The 22,407-nt window shown below is 40.0% G+C and overlaps 3 protein-coding genes across 17 annotated transcripts in view; 2 read left to right on the forward strand and 1 right to left on the reverse strand.

Moving 5' to 3' along the window:
- Nucleotides 1–3,248, forward strand: part of PARP9 (poly(ADP-ribose) polymerase family member 9) — a 9,537-nt gene extending 6,289 nt beyond the window's left edge. For all 3 annotated transcript variants that reach the window (XM_071435342.1, XM_071435341.1, XM_071435343.1), the window contains exons 8-10: nt 112–257; nt 973–1,138; nt 2,331–3,248. In XM_071435342.1, the coding sequence (XP_071291443.1) occupies nt 112–257; nt 973–1,138; nt 2,331–2,617 (599 nt within the window). In that variant the 3' untranslated portion in view covers nt 2,618–3,248. The remainder of the gene's footprint in view (nt 1–111; nt 258–972; nt 1,139–2,330) is intronic.
- On the reverse strand, nt 3,162–10,858 carry FAIM (Fas apoptotic inhibitory molecule). 6 transcript variants are annotated; one of them, XM_071435354.1, is made up of 6 exons: nt 10,807–10,858; nt 9,283–9,348; nt 8,501–8,636; nt 7,910–8,138; nt 6,431–6,480; nt 3,162–5,026 (listed from the first exon to the last, which is right to left on the reverse strand). In XM_071435354.1, the coding sequence occupies exons 2-6, from the start codon at nt 9,324–9,326 to the stop codon at nt 4,877–4,879; spliced, it is 609 nt and encodes a 202-aa protein (XP_071291455.1). In that variant the 5' UTR covers nt 9,327–9,348; nt 10,807–10,858; the 3' UTR covers nt 3,162–4,876. The 6 variants fall into 6 exon arrangements, with proteins under 6 accessions (XP_071291455.1, XP_071291457.1, XP_071291459.1 ...); XM_071435356.1 differs by having other exon boundaries at nt 9,283–9,340; nt 10,807–10,850; XM_071435358.1 differs by lacking the exon at nt 10,807–10,858 and adding an exon at nt 10,663–10,800 and having other exon boundaries at nt 9,283–9,340.
- CEP70 (centrosomal protein 70) lies at nt 10,816–21,937 on the forward strand. Of its 8 annotated transcripts, none has more exons than XM_071435345.1 (16): nt 10,822–10,976; nt 11,412–11,511; nt 11,659–11,782; nt 12,117–12,297; nt 12,614–12,783; nt 13,864–13,923; nt 14,603–14,702; nt 15,095–15,183; nt 15,512–15,589; nt 16,644–16,746; nt 17,387–17,557; nt 18,150–18,296; nt 18,808–18,976; nt 20,220–20,334; nt 21,291–21,370; nt 21,740–21,937. In XM_071435345.1, the coding sequence occupies exons 1-16, from the start codon at nt 10,968–10,970 to the stop codon at nt 21,805–21,807; spliced, it is 1,764 nt and encodes a 587-aa protein (XP_071291446.1). In that variant the 5' UTR covers nt 10,822–10,967; the 3' UTR covers nt 21,808–21,937. The 8 variants fall into 8 exon arrangements, with proteins under 8 accessions (XP_071291453.1, XP_071291446.1, XP_071291447.1 ...); XM_071435346.1 differs by having other exon boundaries at nt 15,515–15,589; XM_071435348.1 differs by lacking the exon at nt 13,864–13,923.
- The last annotated feature ends 470 nt before the right edge of the window (nt 21,938–22,407 follow it).

Consider the following 22,407-nt stretch of genomic DNA (forward strand, 5'->3'; position numbering starts at 1 on the left):
AACATTCTTTGTTCCTAATTAAACCACCAGCTGAACTAGCGGATCTGCCTCCCTTGCCTTTGCTTCAGGCATTACAATATATGAAAATTTTGCTCCCTTATTCTTATCCAGGCCAAGCAGAAGCAGGCCAGCTTTCAGGAGACTTTCACATGACAAGTACCACTGACAACATCCTGATTTCGACGGTAGACTGCTACCTCCAGGAGTTTAAAGACAGAGAGAAGGAGTTTGAAAGAGCTGGACTTCGTGTTCTCAGGGTAAAGAGGATATTCATGGAGAAACTGTATCTCAGCTCATATATTTGAACTAACATATTTCATATAAGTGTAAAAAATTCAAATTAACTATTTCAATGCATTGCTTTTAAAAATTAAGATCAAATCAACCTCATCCTTAAAACAGATCCAGTCTTTAATCTGAATTAATAGTATTTTAAACATAATGCAAATAGTCACTCAAAAAAGCGATTATATTCTGAGAACTCTTTTTAATTGTACTGTATGTTCTCCCTCATACTTCATGCTTCAAATGCCCCTTTATAGCATTCTAGAGAAATATGAGATTGGTAGGTAAATTAAGTACAGTATTCCAGGACACTAATTCAGTGTCAGTTTTCTTTTTGTGAGCTTGACACTAAAAATGTGCCAGTTCTGATGTGATTATGTGTTAAAGCTGGAATCATACTTGGGTATCACTGCTTTACTGAACAGCAGGTGGACTTAATCTCTTCAGCACAACTCAAGTACTGAAAGTCTGTACACCAGGAAATATTCCTAGTGATTTCAATGGGGGGGGCATGGGCTAGTGGTATGATTCTTTTCTTTGGATCAGTTGCACACTTCAGATACTTTGTCCACTATGTGGTCAATGCTTATAGGCTAAAACATTGAAGAACACAGCCATAATAAAAGCACTTACGTATTTCATAATTAGTGTCCACCTGCTTATGCTAAGCTGTTATTTATCTTACAGATTGAAAAGATAAATAATCCACTTCTATCGGCTGCATTCCAAAAAATGAAAAAAGAAGTAGATGGTAGCTCCAAAGCAACTCAAAAGTTGTACCAGAATGTTTCTCCTGAGTTCTGTTTCTCAGTTTGCCAAACTGGATTTCACAGGATGTATTCTCCACCAGAAGGTAATAACTTGCTTTGGCATCTATAATCAAAATGAACAGTGACTGAATATTAAACTCAGGTTAAAATTAGAAAAAATGGCATTCCTTAATAAGAACTGCTTTTACTTGTATTTAGATTTGTATGAGCTTACTTTATTATATACAGTAAAGTTTCCTGATACTGTAGAGCCAGCAAGGCTCTAGGAAGATAAGCCTGAATTCAAGCCTAGCCCAAACACTAGACAGAATTATTATTATGCATGTAATTCCATGTCCAAGTTTTATTTTGTTGTATCAATGTAAAGAAGGTCAGTGTCCTTATGTAACTGCTGCAAACATGCATTCAGCAGCTTGGTGCTCTAAAGCATGCTCAAGGGCATCACAGAACACTGTGGCTGGAAGGGGCTTCTGAGGGTCATGCAGCCCAGGCCCCTGCTCAGATCAGGTGTGGTCAGAGACAGCAGATGATTTCATTGCTTGAGCTTCCATTTGGAGTAAAGTACACTTGGAGGAAAGTTGTGAATCCATGAAATATTGTAGCAGACAAATGCTTTCATAAAGGGAAAGAATAAGCATTCAGTGCTTCATCCTGCAGTAAGTGAAGTGTGTGATGTTTTGCATGTCAATTGCAGAATGGGATTTCAAGCAATAAACTGTTCAAAAAGTGGAGATTTGCCTTTCTTTGTCTGTGTAATGTACATGCACATTTCCAAACTTTAAAAGCAGTAAGATGATGGTCTAATTTCTTTCCACTTTTCCATTTGATACTGTAACAGCACTTCATGTGACATTTTTCATATAAATCTCAGAGCTTTTTTTTTTTGTAGTTTACATTATCAAGATCTTGCTGCCTTTTATTGTTTATCAGAGTCCCTTGTACATGATGACTGAAGTGTGAGTCATGTATTTATTTTATCTAAACCCTTTAGACCTTGATGATTCAATCACTGCATTAAGAGATAAATCTGAACAGTTAGCACTGGAGTAGCAGTTAACTGGAATGGCCATCAGCTGTCATTGCTCATGGTTTCAGTGGGAGGTCAGTGAAGTATCAGAGCCACTCCATGAAAATTAACTTCCAAAAGGATGGCACACATTGAGCAGTCACATCACTTGTAACTCAGAATCAAGCAGCAGTCTATTAGAACTACCACCTTGAAAGAACCAACTGCTAAGTGCTTTCTCTTCTGAAAATTTTTCTTTCTCTTTCCAGAACAAAAATATGGAGCTGGCATCTACTTTACAAAGAACCTGAGGTACCTGACCAATGATAAAGCTACATGGGAAATGGACTCGAAAATGTACGTGTTTGAGGCTGATGTAGTAACTGGCAAATACACTACAGGCCAGCCATCTTGTATTATGCCACCAGCCCTGGATGGGAATGCCTTTACATTATATGACAGTTTAGTAGATAATTTGCACTATCCTGAGACCTTTGTCATTTTCAATGGTTTTGCAGCCCTTCCACAGTATTTGCTGACTTGTTCCCCACTGTAGCTCCTGGAGGAAACAAGCAGGATCCTCAGTGGGAATAGAGCAGAACTGTAGCTATGCTGAAGACCCTCTGAGAACAAAGTCTAGCACTTAGATTTAAGAGGATGCTCTGCTTAGTCGTGTGCTATGGTCAGAGTGCTTCCCGAAAAGCTCTCTGAAATATTTGTGAACAAAAGAGTAAGTTAACATCCTAAAGAGATTAGGACAAAATTACCTGTGAATGGAAGCAGAAGGGAAAGCATTCCAAAATGCAGTGTAACATTTAACATTAACATTTAACATACCTGATCATTTACTTTATTCCTTAACCTGATTTCAGCTTGTGACTATATGCTTGATGTTTGTGTAGGCTGTCATTCTTCCACTGCGTTTTCTTAATCTGACACATTGCATATATCAGGGAAGCACAAGAAATCTTGGTTGTGCCTTTGGAGCCTTAAGTTTTCTTTTGACTTAAGATAGGAGAATGTAGCAGATGAGAGCTGTTTTCTGCTTAGGGACATGCTATTATATACAGTTATGACAAACATGAGGCAATACTTCATGATTTCTTACAATGATTGCTTGTACATTTTTTATTAGTTACTTCAAGCACTGTAGATGCACATATTCAAAATAAAAAGTATGAATGTCACTATCTGTAACTTGTATTTTTCTGTAGTCTCAAGAACGTGATTTGTACTGTACATGAGCTTCAGATTTCTCAGCAGGGTTCAATCTCTTTGAAAGGTTACAAAATAGTAGAGAACTGGTTCAAGCTACAGCTTGAAATTATTTTTCAATTAATCTACCTTTACCAACATCTTTTAAAGATTGTCAGCCTTGTAGCCAGGAATCCCCACATTGCTTCTGCAGTGACCTGAAGCAAATACATGGAAAAGCCCAAGAGCTGTTACAGTAATTCCAGTGTAAAAGGGGATTCAGTCCAGCACTTGGGTACCTGAAAACCTCCTCAAGGAAAGCCTGCTGATGGGGAGCAGTCTGATCTCTAACACACCGATGAAATTAGCATTTAATAAAACTTTTCAAAATAATTTGTTAATGGATTCCCAGGATGCTTGTACTGCACCTGCAACTCCTGCGCTAGTAGTTGTAGTGCTAGGAACCATTCACAAGTGCAAAAGAAATTAAATTATAAAAGTTTAATTCTGAATTCCGAGGTTACAAGTGGAAATATTTTTCAACCATTGCAAAATAAACTTTTAGATTAATATATTCATATTTTGTTTTTTTTAAAAATTATTTTTAAGATTAGCTATGCTTGCTGTTTCAAAGATAGTTTTGTAGCGTGAGTCTCTAACACAAGAGTTTTGCTCTCAAGTCCAAAGGTTGCTCTTAGAAATTATGCTGCAATTCTGAAAACAGAATTAGTCTATTCCTATTTTAACTATTCCATTAAAGTAATCAACTGTTTTCCATTTCTGTCCCCTTGTTCCTCATATTTCTTGATTCACACATTACTGCCATAAAAACACATAGTTATGAATTAAAGATTTGTTAGCACTGAACAAAGGTAAGTACTTATGTCAGCATGCTCCAAGAGATGTTTTTAAAGGGGTTTCATGGCAGGAATTATTTTTTTCTTCTATTTTCTTTTTTGAAAAACTCAGTAATGAGTTTCTGAACTACAGCATCACTTTCCAGAACACAGAAAGGAATGTTATTTTTGGCACAATGTAACATCTTGCTCCTAGTGGGAATAGAGAACGGTTTTCATAACTCAGTATTAATTTAATACTGTAACACAATTATTGGTAACTATGTATTTAATTATTAACCTTTTTATTAACTATGTAATTTCCCTTAACTGTATGTTAAGGGAAAAGGTCCATAGTCAGTTTAATAGAAAAAATAATTCTAGAGAAAGCTTTTAACATCTTACTCCTGTGCCCAGTACAGGCTTTCTCTTCCCTCCACATACACCTGCAGTTAAGGATTCATTCAGTGTTACTGAATATTTATCTTTCATTTTATTATAGCATGATTTTTCCTGACATAGAATTTCTGTTCCACCAGTGTTCTCCACACATATTGATATGCTATATATTCTAGATATATATAGCTTTTTTTAAAAAAAATGGGTAATATAAGAGGTTGTACATAATTATTTTTATCTGGTCCTCAAAAAGAATAATTTTGTGTACAGAAACTAGAAAATAAACCCAGCACAAACTAGATGTACCAAGTAGTACATATTAAAATAATTACCACAGTAATTGAAAATTCCTGATCTTAGTCCTACCCTAATTAGTCAACCAGAGGCTATTCCACAGCCTCTGGGATTTCTCTGTTGTCCACAATAAGGGTATGAATAATTCCTTCCTTTCGTTTCCCACTACTGACAGCCTTAATGCAACAGCTGTGGTCAGCAACAGTGAAGTGAGTTTCAGTCCCATCTTCCACAAATTCACCCTGGGAGAAAGGAGACAAGAATAAAAACAGACACTTGATATTTTAATAAATGAAAAGCTCAAATGCATCAATGTCAAGATCACTTGCAGTTGCCACAGTTACAGCAGCTTTAGGTACCTGTGACAAGGACTGCCTGAAAGCTGAACAAAGCTGCTGAATCTCAGGCAGTTAAAGATTGGTGGGTATCAGATGACAATGAAAATGTCACACAATCAGAAATGGTAAGGTTGGAGTTTGTGAATCAATACTACTGATTCATGTCAGTAAACAAAACCAGAAAAGGCAGCACCCTGCCAAGTTGTGCTGCACAGCCAGTAGGTGCCACACAAACCTGTGCTCAAGTGGCAGTGAAAGGTGAAGTATTCAGGATGCCTTCTACAGCAGAGCCCTGACTCAAGTACAACAGTTGTGTATCTTGGATACACATCTCCTGCTGCAGTTCTGGAATTTCCTGTTACAGAATTTTCCCAGGCATGGCTGTGTTTTTGTCATGATGTTTGTGACAGCAGAACTAATGGGTGCTGCTCTAATGGAAGCACAGTTTGGCACTAAACCTGCACTCACAGCTTGCAAGGACACCTCAGAGTGCTTTCAGTACATTGTAGAAAAGGCTGAGCCATCAGGAGCAGAAGTCCTGATTTACTGGAAGACGAGGCTTCTTCCACTGATTACTAAGCAAACATTTGGTGAATCTTTTCATCCTCCTCTCAGGTATAGCAGAACTGTTGATTTTACCATTTGTACTGATCCAGGGACTTCCTTGTGGCAGCAGTAAAAACTTTGACACCCCCCGGTGAGAAACCACATCCTTCAAGGATGGGGAAGCCTACCTGGTGTGCATATTGAAAATCATCAAAAAACAGAAAGACACCAAACAGATTAAACTACCTAGCTGTCAGCCTGCTCTGAAAATTAATGCAGATGTGATCAAGATAAAAGATTTGACTTGTTCCAATGAGGCTCTTAAGCCCTAAGTATTAGGAGCATCTCAAAATGGTAAAAAGCATGAGTCATAACAGACTACATGTGTTCAACTTTCAGTGACAACTATCACAAGCAGGTTTGGATGCAGTGCCTCTACACTCTGCATCAAACTCAAATCCTTCCCAATCACCAGAAAGTTTTCTCCCTAAAAACCCCGCACAACTGACTCAAGTTTCTTTTGTTTGTCTGAAAAGGCTAAAGAAAAGCATCATTTATCCTTAACTTGCAGATGTTTGACGTATGAACTGAAATACTGCCCATTATAAAATTCAGTGAAGGTCATCTGGAACAGACCAGGAGCATCCTGGCTGCCTTGGCCTCTTAGGTAAAGGGAGATAGTGTGCCCCTCTGGGGCTTATTCTGCCAAGCTTTGCTTATATATCCATAGGCTGGGAAGAGCCTTTGGAAAGGACCACATACCGCTGTTTCCATTTTTTGACCGTTGCACCACACATCCATAGTGTCCTTTTCTGTGAAGGAAAAGAAAAACAAGGTAGAAAAAGCAAGGTAATTATTTTTGGCCCTACAAACAAGGATCTAGGAATTTTAAAAATCTACTGTTGAATTTTACTTTTAATTCCCAAAAGAAGTTCCTAAGTAGCTGTAATACCTGAGCTACAGGGCTTGCTCTCACACTGGTTAGAGAAGAGGCTCTGCCAGCAACTTTTGCTTAGAAGATACATTTTTACCCCTCCCTAGCCCTGGCTATTAACACTGTGTTGTTTTGAATAGTGCCAGAGATACTCTGACAGTCTTAAACTGAAAAAATTTACAAGACCAAAAAGTGAAGTAATTTCTGCTAATTATTTGAGTGCTGGTTATTCAATAAAGCTCTCTTTTTCCAGGTCAAATTAATTCAAAACCAGCATTATTTAGCATCCATCAAATGGTCTGTATTCTTAATATTTTGAAAGCACCAAGTATCACTTTAAATATCAATCTTAGGGGTTTTTTGAACTTGAAGCAGAATATTCTTTTACTTCTCCCAGCACATCTTCCTTAAATTACTTTGCTGTAGAATTCCCTTTACTGACACTGTCATTGACACAACATCAGAGAGCTGAACCCTGCTTGTCTTTCCAGTAAGCATAGTGAGATTAAAATTCTATGAAGACTTAACTGTTTCTGTCTAAAACTGTCTTTCTTCATTGCTCCCCTTCATCTTAGGGCAGTTCATTTTGTCCTGAGGTTTAAGAAGAAATCATAGTCTGAGATCTCTTGTCTCCAGCTCTAACCATACAGCTGTGCCCAAGTGGAAGTTTTCCCACTAGATGCCACGGACAAATTCCTCACAGGATCCCTTCCTCCCACCTGCTTGTAATGGAACTGGGAAAGGGAGGGCAGAACAGATGCAATGTATTGCCTTACTATTAAGAAAGTGAAAGAACATCATTGGAAAGTTTTAGTTTAAGTTTGTAGATAAGAAGTGATGCAGAAAAAAGGATGCTCATCAATCTCTCAAAAATATGGAATAACATTGTTGCACTTCAGATAAAGACTTCTTGACCATGGCTGATGATTTTTGGAAGGAAAGCCTGGTTACCTGCTGAACAAATTCAGACCCATGTGAGGTTTGATCACAATGCTGGTAAAATTTCTGTAGCAGGCTTCACCTGGAGAACTGCCTTGCCAGGGCAGCTCTGTGGAGGCAGCAGCAGTAATGCCTCCCAACTTCCCCCCACCCAAATCTAGACCATGCTCCTGTAGATTCACACATGTATAACAAGACCATTACCTTTCAGACTGTCTTTGGCATCTCATTCCATACTTCTACATCCCACAGGATTTTATACAGCATCAGAGCTCCATCAGAACTGTGCTTTCTCTTAGTTACCAGTTTCTAAATGCACACAAGTTTATTCAAAGGCAGCAACATGTAGTCACTCAATGTTTACTTACCTAGAACAATTCTATAGTCTGTACCTCCCAAGTTCAATATCCAAGTATTGGTTGTTTTTAACCTGTTCTCTATATACTGCTTGAGACTCTTTCCATTGATCTCCAAAGTATATTCGTATGCAAAGCCACTGACTGCATCAATGTTAATAGCAGCTTTAGTTTTAGTAGCTCCAACAGTGAATGTTTCTTTACCCACTAATTTAAACATCCATTCTCTTCTTATTTCTTCCTGTAGAAAAAAACAAAAACAGAGGGTATTAATTGAAAAACCTGAGTGCATGTTTTAATATTAAAAAAATTGAACTGGAACTCAGGAGACAGCTCAGTACTGAACAACTGTTTGGGAATGAATGCATACATGGTGCTTTGTATGCACAGAGTGCCTCTGCCCAAGGACAGCAAAGCACTTCATGAATACTCACACCTTAATTGGAACTGAAAAAAAGAATCATGCATTTTATTAAACTAGGTAATTAAGTGAATGTACCTCACTTGCATTTATTAGTCTTTTGTTTGTTGTGATGTGTGTTGCAAGGAAGTGCATTTATATAATCTGTATAACAGTGAATTTTGAGCACATAGCAATTTCACCTTTCCATCAACATAGACAACACGCTTTCCTGAAGTGGTCCCATGTTCAAATTCAATCTTATGAACACCATCACTTAAAGCTACTTCCCAAACAGCCACCAAATCTGTCATCTTCTCTAAGTGGCTGTACCGAGACCTAAGGAGAAACCAACAAAGTAAATTAATTGTCGTTGAAAGTTCAAGTCCCAATGTCTGCAGTTCAAAGCTTTACTGCTTCTTCTGCTTTTGTATTTGCACTTTTTGCAAATACAAAATGAGACTTGAAGAATAAGCTTACAGAACTGCTTATAATTTCATGTTTTTCAGACATTCAGATATACCAAAACATCACAAAATATAAACAGTTAAACAGACTCATTTTGACAAACAGTACAAAGACACAGCTACCCATCTAACCTCTACAACTCCAAATTCAGGTGACAATAGGTAACAAAATTTTATTTAGTTTTAAGATACTTCCGGACAGTTCTGCTATTTCTTGGTAGGCATTAAAATATATTATTTTATTGGTCTCAAAAAAGAAAGTGTTTCAGCTTTTTAGACTTGAAAAAATAGTATGACCAGTTTAGCTATTTGCTGTGTTAACAGATTTGTCTCTAATCTCATAAACACTACCTACATCATTCGAATATGCAACTCTGCACACACAGACACAGGGGAATGGATCTGGTAAGATATCCTTTTATTCAAGTAATTTTTAAAGTTTAGATACAGTCATAAGTGACCATTGGAACTGTGGATATCTTTCCAAATCTGCTCATATCACAGTTCTGATTTTTTACCTTATTTCATCGTCACAGACAGTAATCTCCTCACCGGATGCCATAGAAGCCAAAAGAGCTTTTAATCTAATTAGCAGCAAGAAAAAATAGAAAAGCAGAATAGTAGGAGAAAAGCGCTAAAGTTTCATCATTTTCTCCAGCTAAGTATAAAGGACATTTAGCATCATTAACTAACATGCAGTGCTGTCATATATATGATAAAATAAACACTTAGAATACAACCATCTTTCTCTAAGACAGAAAGGCAAGTATTTAAAAAATATTTTATTTTACAAAACCAAATAAATGCTACTAAAGTTTGTCCTACCTTTACTAGCTCCTCATAATTTTGTCAGTTATTGGATGGAAAAATGGGCTGCCAGAGTTTAGAAATTAACAGTTTGACCAAAGCAGGAACCCAATCCAGAGCTGCCCATCTCAGTCCCAGACCACAATGAATATGGGACTGGAAATAGCACAGGCAATGATTTCACTTCCTCCCTTTTCTAAACCACTGTAGCAGCTTTCAACAAGCACATTAGTAAATTTGACGTCGCAATTCAGTCACAAAATCTATGTGAGCCACAAGGAACTAATTTCTTACTTAAGTGGATTTTAGACCGCGACGGTGTTTTACAACCACCGGTTTTTAGTGTATTATTTTCACTCATTAATTTCATCATGATCGGTCATGTCTGTACCTATCAATAAACAAACGTGCTAATAATAAACGTGCTAATCAATGAGGAGGTTGTTTTGGCCACTCCTGAAGTTTCTGGCTCCTGCGAAGGCGGCATCCCCGGGCACACGGTGGGAGTCAGGCAGGGAATATTTCCCTCCTCGGCTCCAGGGAGCAGGTTCGGCACAGACCCGCGTGTGCCGGGCAGGGATCAGCACAAGGGGCGGCCTCGGGACATGCCCAAAGAGGTGTCCCGGACAGCCCAGAGCCCTCATCACCCGGGCAGGCCGCATCCTGCGGTGTGCGTTTTAGGCATCATTTAGGATCAATGCTGAAAGGGTTAGGAAGCATCCCAGAACACACAAATTCCTTTTTTATTTTTTCCCCTCAAATCATAGTAATGAAGCGATACACATTTATTTTGCACCAAGGCCGAACGCAGACTCTAGCCAGGGGTGTTTGCTGAGGCCAGCGATTCCCCCGCATCCCAAGGGAAAGCCGGGCGCTCTCCGTGAGGGAGCGGGCGCGGTGCCTGCGGCCCCTGCTCCGAACCAGGGACACACAGCACCGCTGCACCACCGCTTCTATTCACCGACCAACTCAGCAGCCCGAGGCGGTGTTTACTCCTTTACGCGGAAGGGCTCGTTCTGAAAACTAGGCTGGGATTACGGCTCCCAGACCATCCATCTAATCCCGGCAGCGCTAATCGCAGGGTGGCATACCGGGAAATGCATGAGCTCCGAAGACGGCAGATCTGCCCCCACCGTTACCGCCAGCAACGAGCTTTTTCCATTTCTTCCTGTCTTTAATTTTTGTTTTTATTAGCCCCGCGCCCGCCGCAGCTCCCGCCGTGTCCCCGCTCCTACCTCCGCCCGGTCTCCTCCCCTCGCCTCCCGCGCCGCAATATGGCGGCGCCCGCGCAGCACCGCCCCGCGGCCCCCCCGCCCGCCGCTCCCGCCGCTCCGCTCCCGCCCGAGCGGCTCCGCGGCCTGAGGAGCGGCCCCTCTCCTGCCCTGCGGCCCTCGCCATGACCCAGGTACTCTGCTGGCCCCGGGTGTCGCTGCTGGGTGGTTGGAGCGGGACAAAACGCCATGGAGCAGTCCGTGAACCCCCAGAGCCGCCGCCGCCTCCCTGAGGGCTCCGCTCGCGGCGGGGCCGCTGCGCCCCGGGTGCGTTGGAGGGAGCCGAGGGCCGGTGGTTTGGGGTTCCTGAAGAGGAGAATTTAACTCATTGCGCGTATTCTGCTTTCAGTAGGGATCAGGAAAACTGATCATGCTGTGTGGTGTTAAGTACGCTTTTCCCCAATGTGCTTTGCAGATCCTGTTGGAGCTTCTCACAAGCCCTCCTGTAGTGGCCTCTTGGGGGGTTTGGGGTTGGTTTACTTTACTTTGTGGGCATTTGGTACCTTCTGCTGCACAGCTCATGCGAAGAACTCAGGTTTCTGCCTCATTTTCCCTTTCTCCCAATGCAGCAGGAGAAGGTAGAGTGGGAAAACCTAAACAGGATATTAATGCGTCATGGGTTGAAACCTGTGAGTCTTGCTGCCCCCCAAAGCTGCAGAGATACATCAGGTAATGTACATCAGGAAATGTAATTTTTGTATTCAGAAATAGTAACCGTAAGTTCATAAGGCATCTCCAAAGCTGTCACTTCCTAGTGGCAGCAAACAGGCGATCTTCTTTGGCTTCATTGTGACTTTGCTTATGTTTTGTGTCCAGATATGATTGTCCTAGACCATGAGTCTTCTCAAGGAATAAGACTTGCGTTAAAAACGCTGGTGGAAGACATTGAGCGACAGCAGAAAGTGATGCAGGGACTTATGGAGGCAAATCGATGTCTTAGGTAAGACAGTGGAAGGAATTTACCTGCAGAGTAAAAGTATTATCAGTATTGGAGTATTGCATCTGTGGCCTGGTGGAGATCTTATCTCACCAGAGGCCTAAGACCTTTTTCCTGAGGTTATTGTTCAATATGCAGCAATGTTGTCTCAGTTCCTTTCATGCTCTTCTGTTGTTTCATCCGCTGCTTCTTCTCATATCAGTGTATTTCCCATACCATGCCCATGCTGCCAGAGGATGTTATCAAAGGTCAGCACATAATGTCAGGTGTGTGCTTCCTGCACTGTCTATAGTGAAATGAGTTTAAGTTAAAGGCAAGGATTCATTTCTTTTTTCAGAGATGTGGTACGACTGGAACAAGGTCGGGCATCTCGGCAAGAGCAACGGGCTAATGATTTGGAAAATGTGGTGAAAAACATTAAGGCCAAAATTTGTCAGCTGGAAGATGAAACAATAGCTAAAGCATGCCAGCAACAGAGCCAAGTCAAGGAACTTCAAAAAGAGCAACAGGCTTCACGGGTAATTCAAATAGTGCTGCCTGAGGATTCAAACTTTTGACTTGTGAAAAGTGTCAAAATATTTATATTGATCTAAATAAACATGAATCTTGAGTCATAGGGTTAGTACACTGTTTATAGCTAAGTATTTTCAAACTATGCAGAATTTTCTAGAAATAATTTAGAAAAATATCTGTATTCCTCTTCCACTGTCTCTTCAGCACAGCTAAAACCCAAGTGCTCATTTTCCTTGGTTCCAAATGTGTACCTGGGCTTGTGCAGTACAGTCAGCTTGTGGGTCAGAATAATTCAGTAACAGTCCCATTGCTTGTTCACAGGTGAAATACCAACAGCAGCAGGAAAAGCTGCAAGAACAGGAAGAGATCATTGCCCGCTTGCAGAAGGAGCTCAGCAGAGTTGGGAGGGAGGAGCAGCAGCGAGCTGACACTCAAAACAAAATGTTTTGTCAGTTTTGCAAAAGAGCTCCCAAGTCTGTCCTGGATCAGCAGTAAGTGATTCTCTTCTACTGCTGAATCCCTGCAACATTAAATGAAGAAACACATTTTAATGTAATGCTTCTTGCTATTTATATGGGGAAAAAAGTAACCTGGAGACTTTAGGAGTACAAGATGAAATATGAATTCTTGTGAAGGTACCTCAGTGCAGTGATATTTTTCTTTTGTGAAACTGTAAGCCAGATAAATCCATGGCAGAAATTAAAAAATTGCCACCCACTGCACACACTAGATGTCAGCAAAGGGAAGGGAATGATTCACTCTGCTCTGTAGCTGCAGTGTTGGCTGGGATGATCTCATCCTGGAATTCTAACATTTAAAAATGTAAGTTAAAAATAAACAAACCCCCCATCAAACACCATCCTTAGCCCCCCTAAAAAGAGCCTTTCTGATTTTGGGAAGTGATGTTTGCAACTGCTGACTGCAGGCATGCTTGTAAGCTTCAAAGTACTTTTGGGTAAGTTCCCAAAGTGCCACAGAGCTGTGTCTCTTGCTAGTAGGATTTCCATAGCTCTGCTACAATCAGGCACTTGCCAGTTCCTAGGCCTCAGGTAGCCATTGCTTTATTGTGCTGATAAAAAATCAACTCTCTAGGTCTGGCCAGCAGTGTTTACCTGGGAAGCTTTAAGAGAGATTGTGTGTGCTCAGCTTTTTCCTTGAGCCCTCACTGTATCAGAGGAAGGATCACTGAATTTAGTTTCCTGTCCTCCCTCATCTGTCTCTCCAAACCAGACAATCTCAGAGTGCTCAAGACACTTTATTTTGACTGTGCCTCTCTGTTAATCTTGCTGGGCAACCACAAGCATAAGAAGAGGAGGCTGGTGGGCAGATTTAACTTTTTTCTCCTCTTGAATATTTTGCTGTTTCCAAACTAGCACAGATTCAATGTGTCTACTTTTCCATTTTGGCAAAGTGAGACCATGGTTGTCTGGTATGAGAGAAACTCCACTGTTTGGAGCAGCCACTTCCAAAGTGCAGTGCAGCTGTGTGAGCTGACCTGTTCCTCTGGGTTGGTCACAGTATGAGTTTTGTGAGAATATCTGAAATTCAAAATGAATTTTTCCTTTCTTCAGGTACCTTTGTCTAATTGACTATTATGAATCTCAAATTAGTCAGATTAAAAAGGAGCTGAGGTAGGTCTCATTGAATGCCCTGTGGTTCTACTGTTCAAATTTTTTTTAGCCCTTACTGTTCTTAAATTCTATAATGGTAAATATTCTGTGCTCCAGGTAGCACTAGCATGTAAGAAATAACAAAGGGTTATAATAGTCATGGAAATTTAGATTTTTCCAGAGAATAACTGGCAGTCAGGCTAAGCAGCTTCTCAGCCAGGAGACGAGGACAGTTAGGAGGCTTGGTGTATTCAGATACTTGAACTATGTCTTTCTTTCTTGCTTTCTTTCTTTTTCTTCCCATTTCTCTTTTACCATGGTTCACAGGCAGAATTACTGCATTAGCTGTGCTCAGTTGATTGATCTCCCAAAACTAAAGTTTTTCAGCTCTATCCCAGTGCTTGCATGGCACAAAGCAACAAACAGATACCTGAGACATTCTATAGTTTGAGATTACTGTTGACAAAACTGAAATGGGATTTGCTTGTACTGGAGTTTCTCCTGTGGATAAGTGCATTTCATTAGCATATGAAACAGCTTTCCCAGAAATTAGAGCAGGAATCTTAGGGCAGAATATCTATTCTATTTACTTGGTAGTTTATGGAAACATGATTATCATACATAACTGCTAACTAAACCAACTGAAATTTTTGAGCTAAATGAACTGCACTAAGCTGAACTAATTTATTTTTCCCAATAGGCAATATAAAAAAGATGAAGATGAGGTGCAGAGAGAAGTAAAAACCAAGGAAGAGTTCTTAAATCTAGATGCTACTCCTAATTACAAAGCACTGCTCATGGTATGGAACTGCCAAGAATAAGTCAGTGCAGATCTCTCAATGGTAACCCTTCAAGAGCCACATAGAAACATAAACATGTTTGTTTTCTGTCTCTTGTTCTTGTCATGTCTTCTGAACTTGTAACCTCTATGGGCAGAGTCCCTGTCCTTGTGCAAAGATTCAGCAAAATGCTGTGTGTCTGCTGAGGATTGCATAGACCTCCTTTGGTCACAGTGCTCCACCTGGGGTCTAATGCACCAGGCTCTTGGGCTCAATCATCTGAGTCCTCATCCATGCTGCTTTGCTGTCCAGGCAATTGGGAACCCTTCTTAACATGCACACACTTTAAATTGTTGAAGCTTGTTCATTATGAAATGAGGGCAATAGAAGCAATAACCCAGTCTCTGTTGCAGTCTTTCCAGAAGCAGCTTACTGAAACAAAAGCCAAGAATGAACAGCTTTTGCTTGAAAATATAAATCTCAAGAAAAACTTGGAAATAAGGTGAGAAAGGATAAGTATCATTCTTTGCAAGGCCATTTCAGCAGACTTTGCTTTACAAGCACCGGCAATTGTAAAAGTCAAGTGTGAAATCTGTGATCAAAGAAATGAGATATGGCAGCAACAGCCACACTGTTCTCCCTACACTGTTAATAACAGCTGCTAATGATTAGTTTGCTCTTTATTGCTGTTGTCATGTAGAAATATAGCAGAATTTAATTTCCAGAATGATTTTTTGGTCCTGGCAAAGCTTTTTTACTTTTTTTGCTTGGATGAATTTTATAGATACCTTCCAATGCAAGACATATAACATGGTACTTTTTCTGTCTAGCAGGCCAGCTGCACAGGAATTAAAATTTTACAAGTACCAAGTGAAGAAACTACAGAAAGCTTTAAAGAAAACTACCCAGTAAGTATAGTCTTTCAGGGACTTTCATGAATCCTCTGGACTTCTGAATGCAAGGTTACTCTGCAGCCTGTAATGTAGAGAGTAGCTTATAGACCATGTGCCTTATCAGCATTCTTTGGAGCCTGGTTGTGAGTAGCAAGTCCTGCTGGACCTCTGCAGCCCTCTATTTCTGAAAAGATGGCAGGGTCTCCAAATGGGGGCACAGCAGTGTGGGGTTTTTTATTTCATTTTGTCTTTCTGGATTTGATTTGAGCTCTTTTGCTGGCAATATGTACAGGGCCATCTCTGGTGTTTGCTGCTTCCATAAGCTGTAAAGGAAGTTATTGGTTTCATTATGGATTATAAATGGGAAAGTGTGAGTTGGCAAAATGTTGCAGCTACTGAAGTTATGTCCAGATTATTCTTAAAAAATTGACTGTTTTTTTCTGAAATATTGCTAAGAAAATACATGGAAGATATAAAAAGTTCTAGTACTAATGAAGTGTTTTTAACTGTAATTTCACTTAGTCATTTGCCCTTGTGTATACTAAATGCTAAATGTTTTATAGCCTGAAAAAGACATCACCTTAACTTGAAAAAAAAATAGACCTGTTGTGTATATTGAAATGGTCTAGTCTCTTGTGCAGTAGGTATCATTTGGATGAAAAGCAGTAGTGAGCTTTGTGTAATAAGCCAGGAAAGATATTCCAGCAGAAGTGGATAATAACTGAGTTTGGAATTTGAGCCTTTAGAGTAAAATTCTGGATTTTAGGTCTTCAGCCATAGTAGAACTCTGGCAACACAAAAACTGAGGGTGTCCCTTCTAGATCACCAAGCAGTCTGGCATAGCCTCAGCCTGGAGACTTGAGATAAATTAATGATATTTGCATTGGGTATTGTGTTGTCAGTCTGTGCTACTTGGGTCTGAATGAATTCTGTTGCCCAGCATCATAACGTAGATATTGACTTTGTATGTTTGAGCTTAAATGCTACACACCTGGTTCTTCCTCCAAGTTAAAAGGTAGCATCTCCTGCTAAGGCTGCTTGTGTGACCCACTGTGTGTATTTTGTGCAGATTTTCAGGGAGTAGGACTGGAGAAAAAAAAGAAGAAAAGAAAGACTCTGGGAGAGTTGCCATTGTGGATCAGCTGCAGGCAGCTTGCCAGCAATACTTGCAGGTACCCAAATTGTATCTGTTCTGCATGTTTCTAGCGCTGTTACAATGAAATGTTTTACGTGTTTTGTTTAGCTGTGTCAAGTGTGCTGGTCTGAGGCTAAGAGTGCCTATCAAATCCTCTGTGCAAGATGAGTCATGTTCTGGATTTGGCAGTCAGGGTAGGCTTGTTCTTGTTCTGTCTCAGTGTAAACTACCTGAAAACACAGCAAGGCAGCAGACACTAGGCTGGTAAATATGATTTAGCTGAAGTCTGTTCAGGACAGGGGATTTGTTCAAGATCTTGGGTGATAAGATCTTGGGTGGAAAATAAAGTGGCCTTTATTTTTCTTCTAATTAAAAAGCCTAACTATATAAAACTTAGCAAACTGTAAATTGTGGAATTTACAGTGCCTCAAGTGGATAAATGTTAACTATCCCTCAAAGGGAAGTATATACTTACATTACTTTTACATATCTTCTAGCTAGTATATGTTGAAATCTTTGAGTCTATTGCATGTTGAATGCATGTGTAAAATCACTCAATAGTAATATTGGAGCTATTTATGACTTAATTTTTGACAACCATGACTGTGATAGAGAGGGATTTTATTACAAAACATTGTACATATTTGAGCAATAACATTTGTTATTTGTTCTTGAAGGTTTTGTCCCATATTGATTCTATTTTGCAAAGCCCAAGAGCTCCTCCGTTAATATTCCGGCCCAGCAAAGGGCCAGTGCAGAATGACAATAAAGAGAATGGGCAGGGATGTGGATTTGAGCACCTTCCACTCACTGTAGAAATGTGGGCAGATCAGCTCATAGCCCTAAAGGTAACAACACGTTGTTGTACTCTGTTTTTTGGTTTCCTTTCATCTGTTCTCCTCTCCTCCATCCCTCTCTATGTGTCGTTGGGGGCGGTTTTTACATGTAGCTTTTGTTATTTTCTGACCTGGTGTTAAATTTTACAAATAATCTGCTGTCCATGTGAAATATATACCAGAGATACTTCTCTGTGTAAATCTTCTATTTCATTTTATTGATTGAGTCCCTGAGAAGAAACTTAAGCTTCAGAGTCTGGACTTCACACATTGATGAAGGTGCATTCTCTTCCTTTTGTCTGACCAGTGACTTTTTGATCCAAATACAAGTGAAATAGTTTTGTTTAAAGCCAAACTCTTTGTGACCAATACTTCCTATTTCACTTAAACTGTAATACATAGCAAATATAATATTTTTTACTCTGTTCTTTTCAAATCAAAGAATGTCAGCAAGATACTATCCTTAAATTCATGAAAATTAAAACCTTAACCTCTCCAGTGCTAGAATGTTTTCTGCATATAAGAAACAGAAAAACGTCTGTTTCTATACTAAAAACAACTTTAAGCAGTTTCTAAAATAGGTTGGCTCTCCTCCTTTCTTAAGGATTTGCATAGGTCCTTGAGAAAACTATCTCTGGAATTGCTGCCTTGGAACACTAAAGATCCACAGGATAACAGAGAATCCATACGAGTTGAAGACCTCCAGTTGATAGTAGATGCAATTTTGGAAGAACTAGAACACAAGGAAAAGGTAATTCTTACCAGAGATTTATAATCACAAGTTACTGTGGAGTTCTTAAATGCATTCTTCACACAGTGATTAGATTGGTGCATTTGAAAGCCTTGCAGCATTTAAGAAATACCTGTTTGAAGACATTCAGTAGTCAAAGACTCTTTTAACATAATGGATAAATTCACCTTGGGGAAGATTGCTTTAATCAAAGGCACTTGACCAGCAGTGAATTTGCATTGCCCTGTAGTCTCAGGAATTATCCTGTTCTGTCTCTCAGGGCTGAGAATACATAAATGCTTCTCTTAGCAACAGAGAAGGAAGCTTTCAAAAGAGTATTTGGAGTTTGGTGTATACTTGTGCCTGAAAACTATTGAAACTGTGTCTTCAGATTTAAAAATATTTGAAACATTGAGATTTTGTAAGGGAAGTTACACCTGTTCTTCAGACTGGTTTTAAGAATGTTTCACAGCTTAAAGTACTCTTGCCTTGTTAAGCAATACAATTGATGAGTTCTTCCTGCTTGCTCCAGAACAGCCAGACACACTCCTTGCAAACCTTGTCTGCCATAGTCTCCCACTTCCAGAAGTTGTTTGATGTGAATTCTCTGAATGGTGTTTATCCACGGATGAATGAGGTGTACATAAAGCTGGGGGAAATGACCAATGCCATGAGGAACCTCCAAGAGCTCCTGGAACTAGGTAAAGACTTACCACCTGCTGCTTGTTCACACTATTCCAAAAAAAGGAGACAGGTGAAAAGCTGCCCTCTTCATAGAAAATAATGTTGAGCTGTTGGGAAATGAATTAACTAGGTGTTTCCTTCACTGGGAAGACAAAAACATGTTCCTGTCAATTTATAGCTCAAATAGCAAATCCCCATTATTTGTAGGCCTTTAGTAGTTGCTGAGGAATAACAGGGAGGCAGAAGATGAGAATAACAGGGGAAATAGAAATTTTTTTCCATGAAGGTTTTTTTGGTGAGGGGATTTCACAATTGTTATTCATTCTTCACTTGAAAGATAACAAATTTAAGGAAGAAAATAACTCTGTCTCGGAGGTAGATTTCTCCTCAGTAATTCATTCAACTGTAATTGGGTCCAGTCCTCGGAAAGTTCCATCTTATGCTGCTAAACTTCAAAACAAGTTGTTGAATGTTAAAAACTGTCAGTACTCAGAGGTGTAGTTGGTTATTTCCCTTCTGGTGGTAAACTTCTGTAGAACAGCAGCTGCTGCTGCTGCTGGGTTAAAAGGTTGGTCTGGGCTGTAGGATGTCCAGCCCCAGAGCCTCTGGGCTGCTGAGCCTCATTCAAGGAGGGAAGCAGTGTTCCTGCCTGCAGCCAGCATGGGAGAGGAGGAAACCTCACCTCCCCCTAATAACTGCAGCTCAGAAGATGCCTTGTCCAGGCTTAGTTCTTCTGAAATTGAAGGAGAAAAGGACAAAGAGGCCGCTACCTTTAGTCACAGCACTACAGACAGGTTAAAATTCAATACCAAAACAAGTTCTGGGTGTTAACAAAAAACATCCTCCTCCAAACATTTCCGTGTTTGTTAAGCAGGTTCCTTATTGGCCTAGTCCCTGCAGTGTGTCTGCTGTGTCACAAGAACCTAATTTAATAACCCCCTCTCTATATATATAATTTCAGTTAGCTGATTTCCACTGACATTGTAAGGATGCACTTTAGTACCCTCTCTGCTGTGAACACACAGCTCTGCCAAAGTTTTTTTAGCCACTAAAGGATTACTGAGAGAATCCCCATTCCTAGCTAACATTTGTTTATTTCTGACCATTTGTTTATTTCTGTTTTCTCTGAATGATGGAATGTATATGCCTAGATCTATGAAAACCAAATAAAATCTGTGCACCTGCAAAATTTCAGCTGTGTCTAAAATACTTCCCTGTCATTACTGTTAAAAGAATCATGAGGTGTTTGTTTTTCCACAGACAGTTCAGCTCCACCCACTGTGGTAGTGAATACTGTTGGGAAACTGTGTGACATCATTAATAAGAACGTGACTGAGCAGGTACAGCAGCTTCTGGGCACCCAAGACATCCACAGGTATGTGGGGCTGTTCCATTGCTGACCAGTCTGCAAACATCAAATGTAGTAATTGAGAACTGGCAAAAACTGATGCTGAAAGAAACTTTCATCATTTGTTACAAAGTCAGTGAGCTGCAACAGCACGGGTGTTAGTTACTGCTGTCCTGCTTGAAACAAATCTTGTATCCTGTCAAAAAGATGAAGTTGACAGAGGGAAAAATTGAGGCCAGAAGGTTCCAAAACACTCTCTGGTTTGCATGGATAATGTGATCAAACAAGCCTTAATGGGATACATGTTTCATCAGGAGACAAATCTGGCACCTGGGTGGGGAGGAGAAAGTGATGCAAGTCTCAGATGTAACATTGAAGTGTTCTAGTTGCCAAGGCAGGGTTTGCCTCAAGCTGCCTACAAATACTTTAGAAACTGGACAAATCCAGTTATATGTTCAACAGGTAACAGCCACATCTAGGTGGTGTAGCAGACCCTGAGGGCTTGCATTCACCATGTGCTTTACAGACAAACTAAAAAGGGAGCAGGCAGCAAGTCTGACACATGCTGAGTTAACAATACTCACTGCCTCAGCCTTTCTGCACTCATTTCTCAGTTTTAACTGGAGAACAGCTGCTTATAAAGCATTTCTTGCTCTACCTCCAAGGCAGTTATACCAGCCACCCCCAGGCAGTATATTTAGCATACACAGACAAATATTCCAGGCCCCAGACTACCTGGAGCCATGTGAGGGGGAAAGGAAGGATGTGTATACAGTGTTAGTAGTGAAATCAGAGATCCTCATGACAGATCCCTTGTTGGCTGCAGGGTTCAGAACTGGAGAACAGAACATTGGTGTCCATGGTTTTATGTACTAAGTAGCAGTATTTTCACAAAGTCATGGCACAGAACAACAAAATGACCAAAGGGATGAACTTGCCACGTCCTTGCACCTCTTACCTGATTGTCTCACTTTCCATTCCAGTATCATCAATAAGCTTGAAGAACATGAGTGCTTCTTTCCACCCTTTCAAGCTCTCATTCAAGATTTGCTGTGTCTTCTAGGTGAGTAATATTTGCAACAATAATTATCTTCATGCCAACACTTCCTCATACAACTCTAAACAGTTAACACATGTTTTCTTTACTCCTGCTGTGCTAAAACAGAAGGAGGATGTGAGGGAATGTGCTGCCTTTGCCTCACTCTCCTTTCCACCTTTCCTCAGGAAGTGACCAAAACACTTTCTTTTCATTTAACATGGGGTTGCATTTACTTAAGCATATTACTTACAAGCCTAATTGATTTTTTTCTGAAAGCATTAAAAAGCCTGAGGAGTTTATTTAATTCACCATCTGTTTAAGTTAGAATTTTGGTTGAACTCGAGGTGTTCTGAGTTCATAAACCTAACACTTTTGCTTTCCATTCTGTTGCAGAGATCAGTAACGTGGATGATATTTTACCTGCAGTGCAAAACCTGAAATGGGGAGCTGGTTATGGGTGATTCTGCTCTTCCTGAACAAGATTTCTCTTACCTGTGAATGTACCTGCTGGTGCACATGACATTGCAGCTACCTCCTAAGCAACAATTCCAGATTTTTTTTTTACTTAAATAAAAGTTACTGCATTTTTAATTTTTTTTTAAATTCTTGGTCAATTTAAGAAAAACTTTAACTGCTGTCAACTGGTCTACTCAATTCCAGAGAGAGAACCAATATACTCTGTATCAGTCCAGGAAACTGAACCCAGCACAACACCCAGCACAAACTCTAAACACTTTTAATATTGCTGACACAGTAAGTATGAGGTAAAGATGCCCTTACTGTCAGAGCCAGCACACTTACACAAACCCTCAATCTTGGTTTTCCTGAGAGCCTATTTTAAAATGTGGTTCACATTTCCAGATCAGTTTGGGATAGAAACATTGTTACTCAGTGAGTATTCTCTCTGCTTATGGACTGAGGCAGACTGGGTTAATGTAATCCCATAATTTTAATTTTGGCCAAAAATCTAGGCCAAAAATCTTTGAAATTTGCTTCAGGCGATGGTTTGAAGTTACCACCATTGTATTCCAAAAGTCAGTTTTAGAAAGGATTAGATCAAG

This window comes from Agelaius tricolor, unplaced genomic scaffold, assembly GCF_023055355.1.
Source record: "Agelaius tricolor isolate 1412-34295 unplaced genomic scaffold, bAgeTri1.0.p SCAF_10, whole genome shotgun sequence".
Classification (NCBI taxonomy): Eukaryota; Metazoa; Chordata; class Aves; order Passeriformes; family Icteridae; genus Agelaius; species Agelaius tricolor.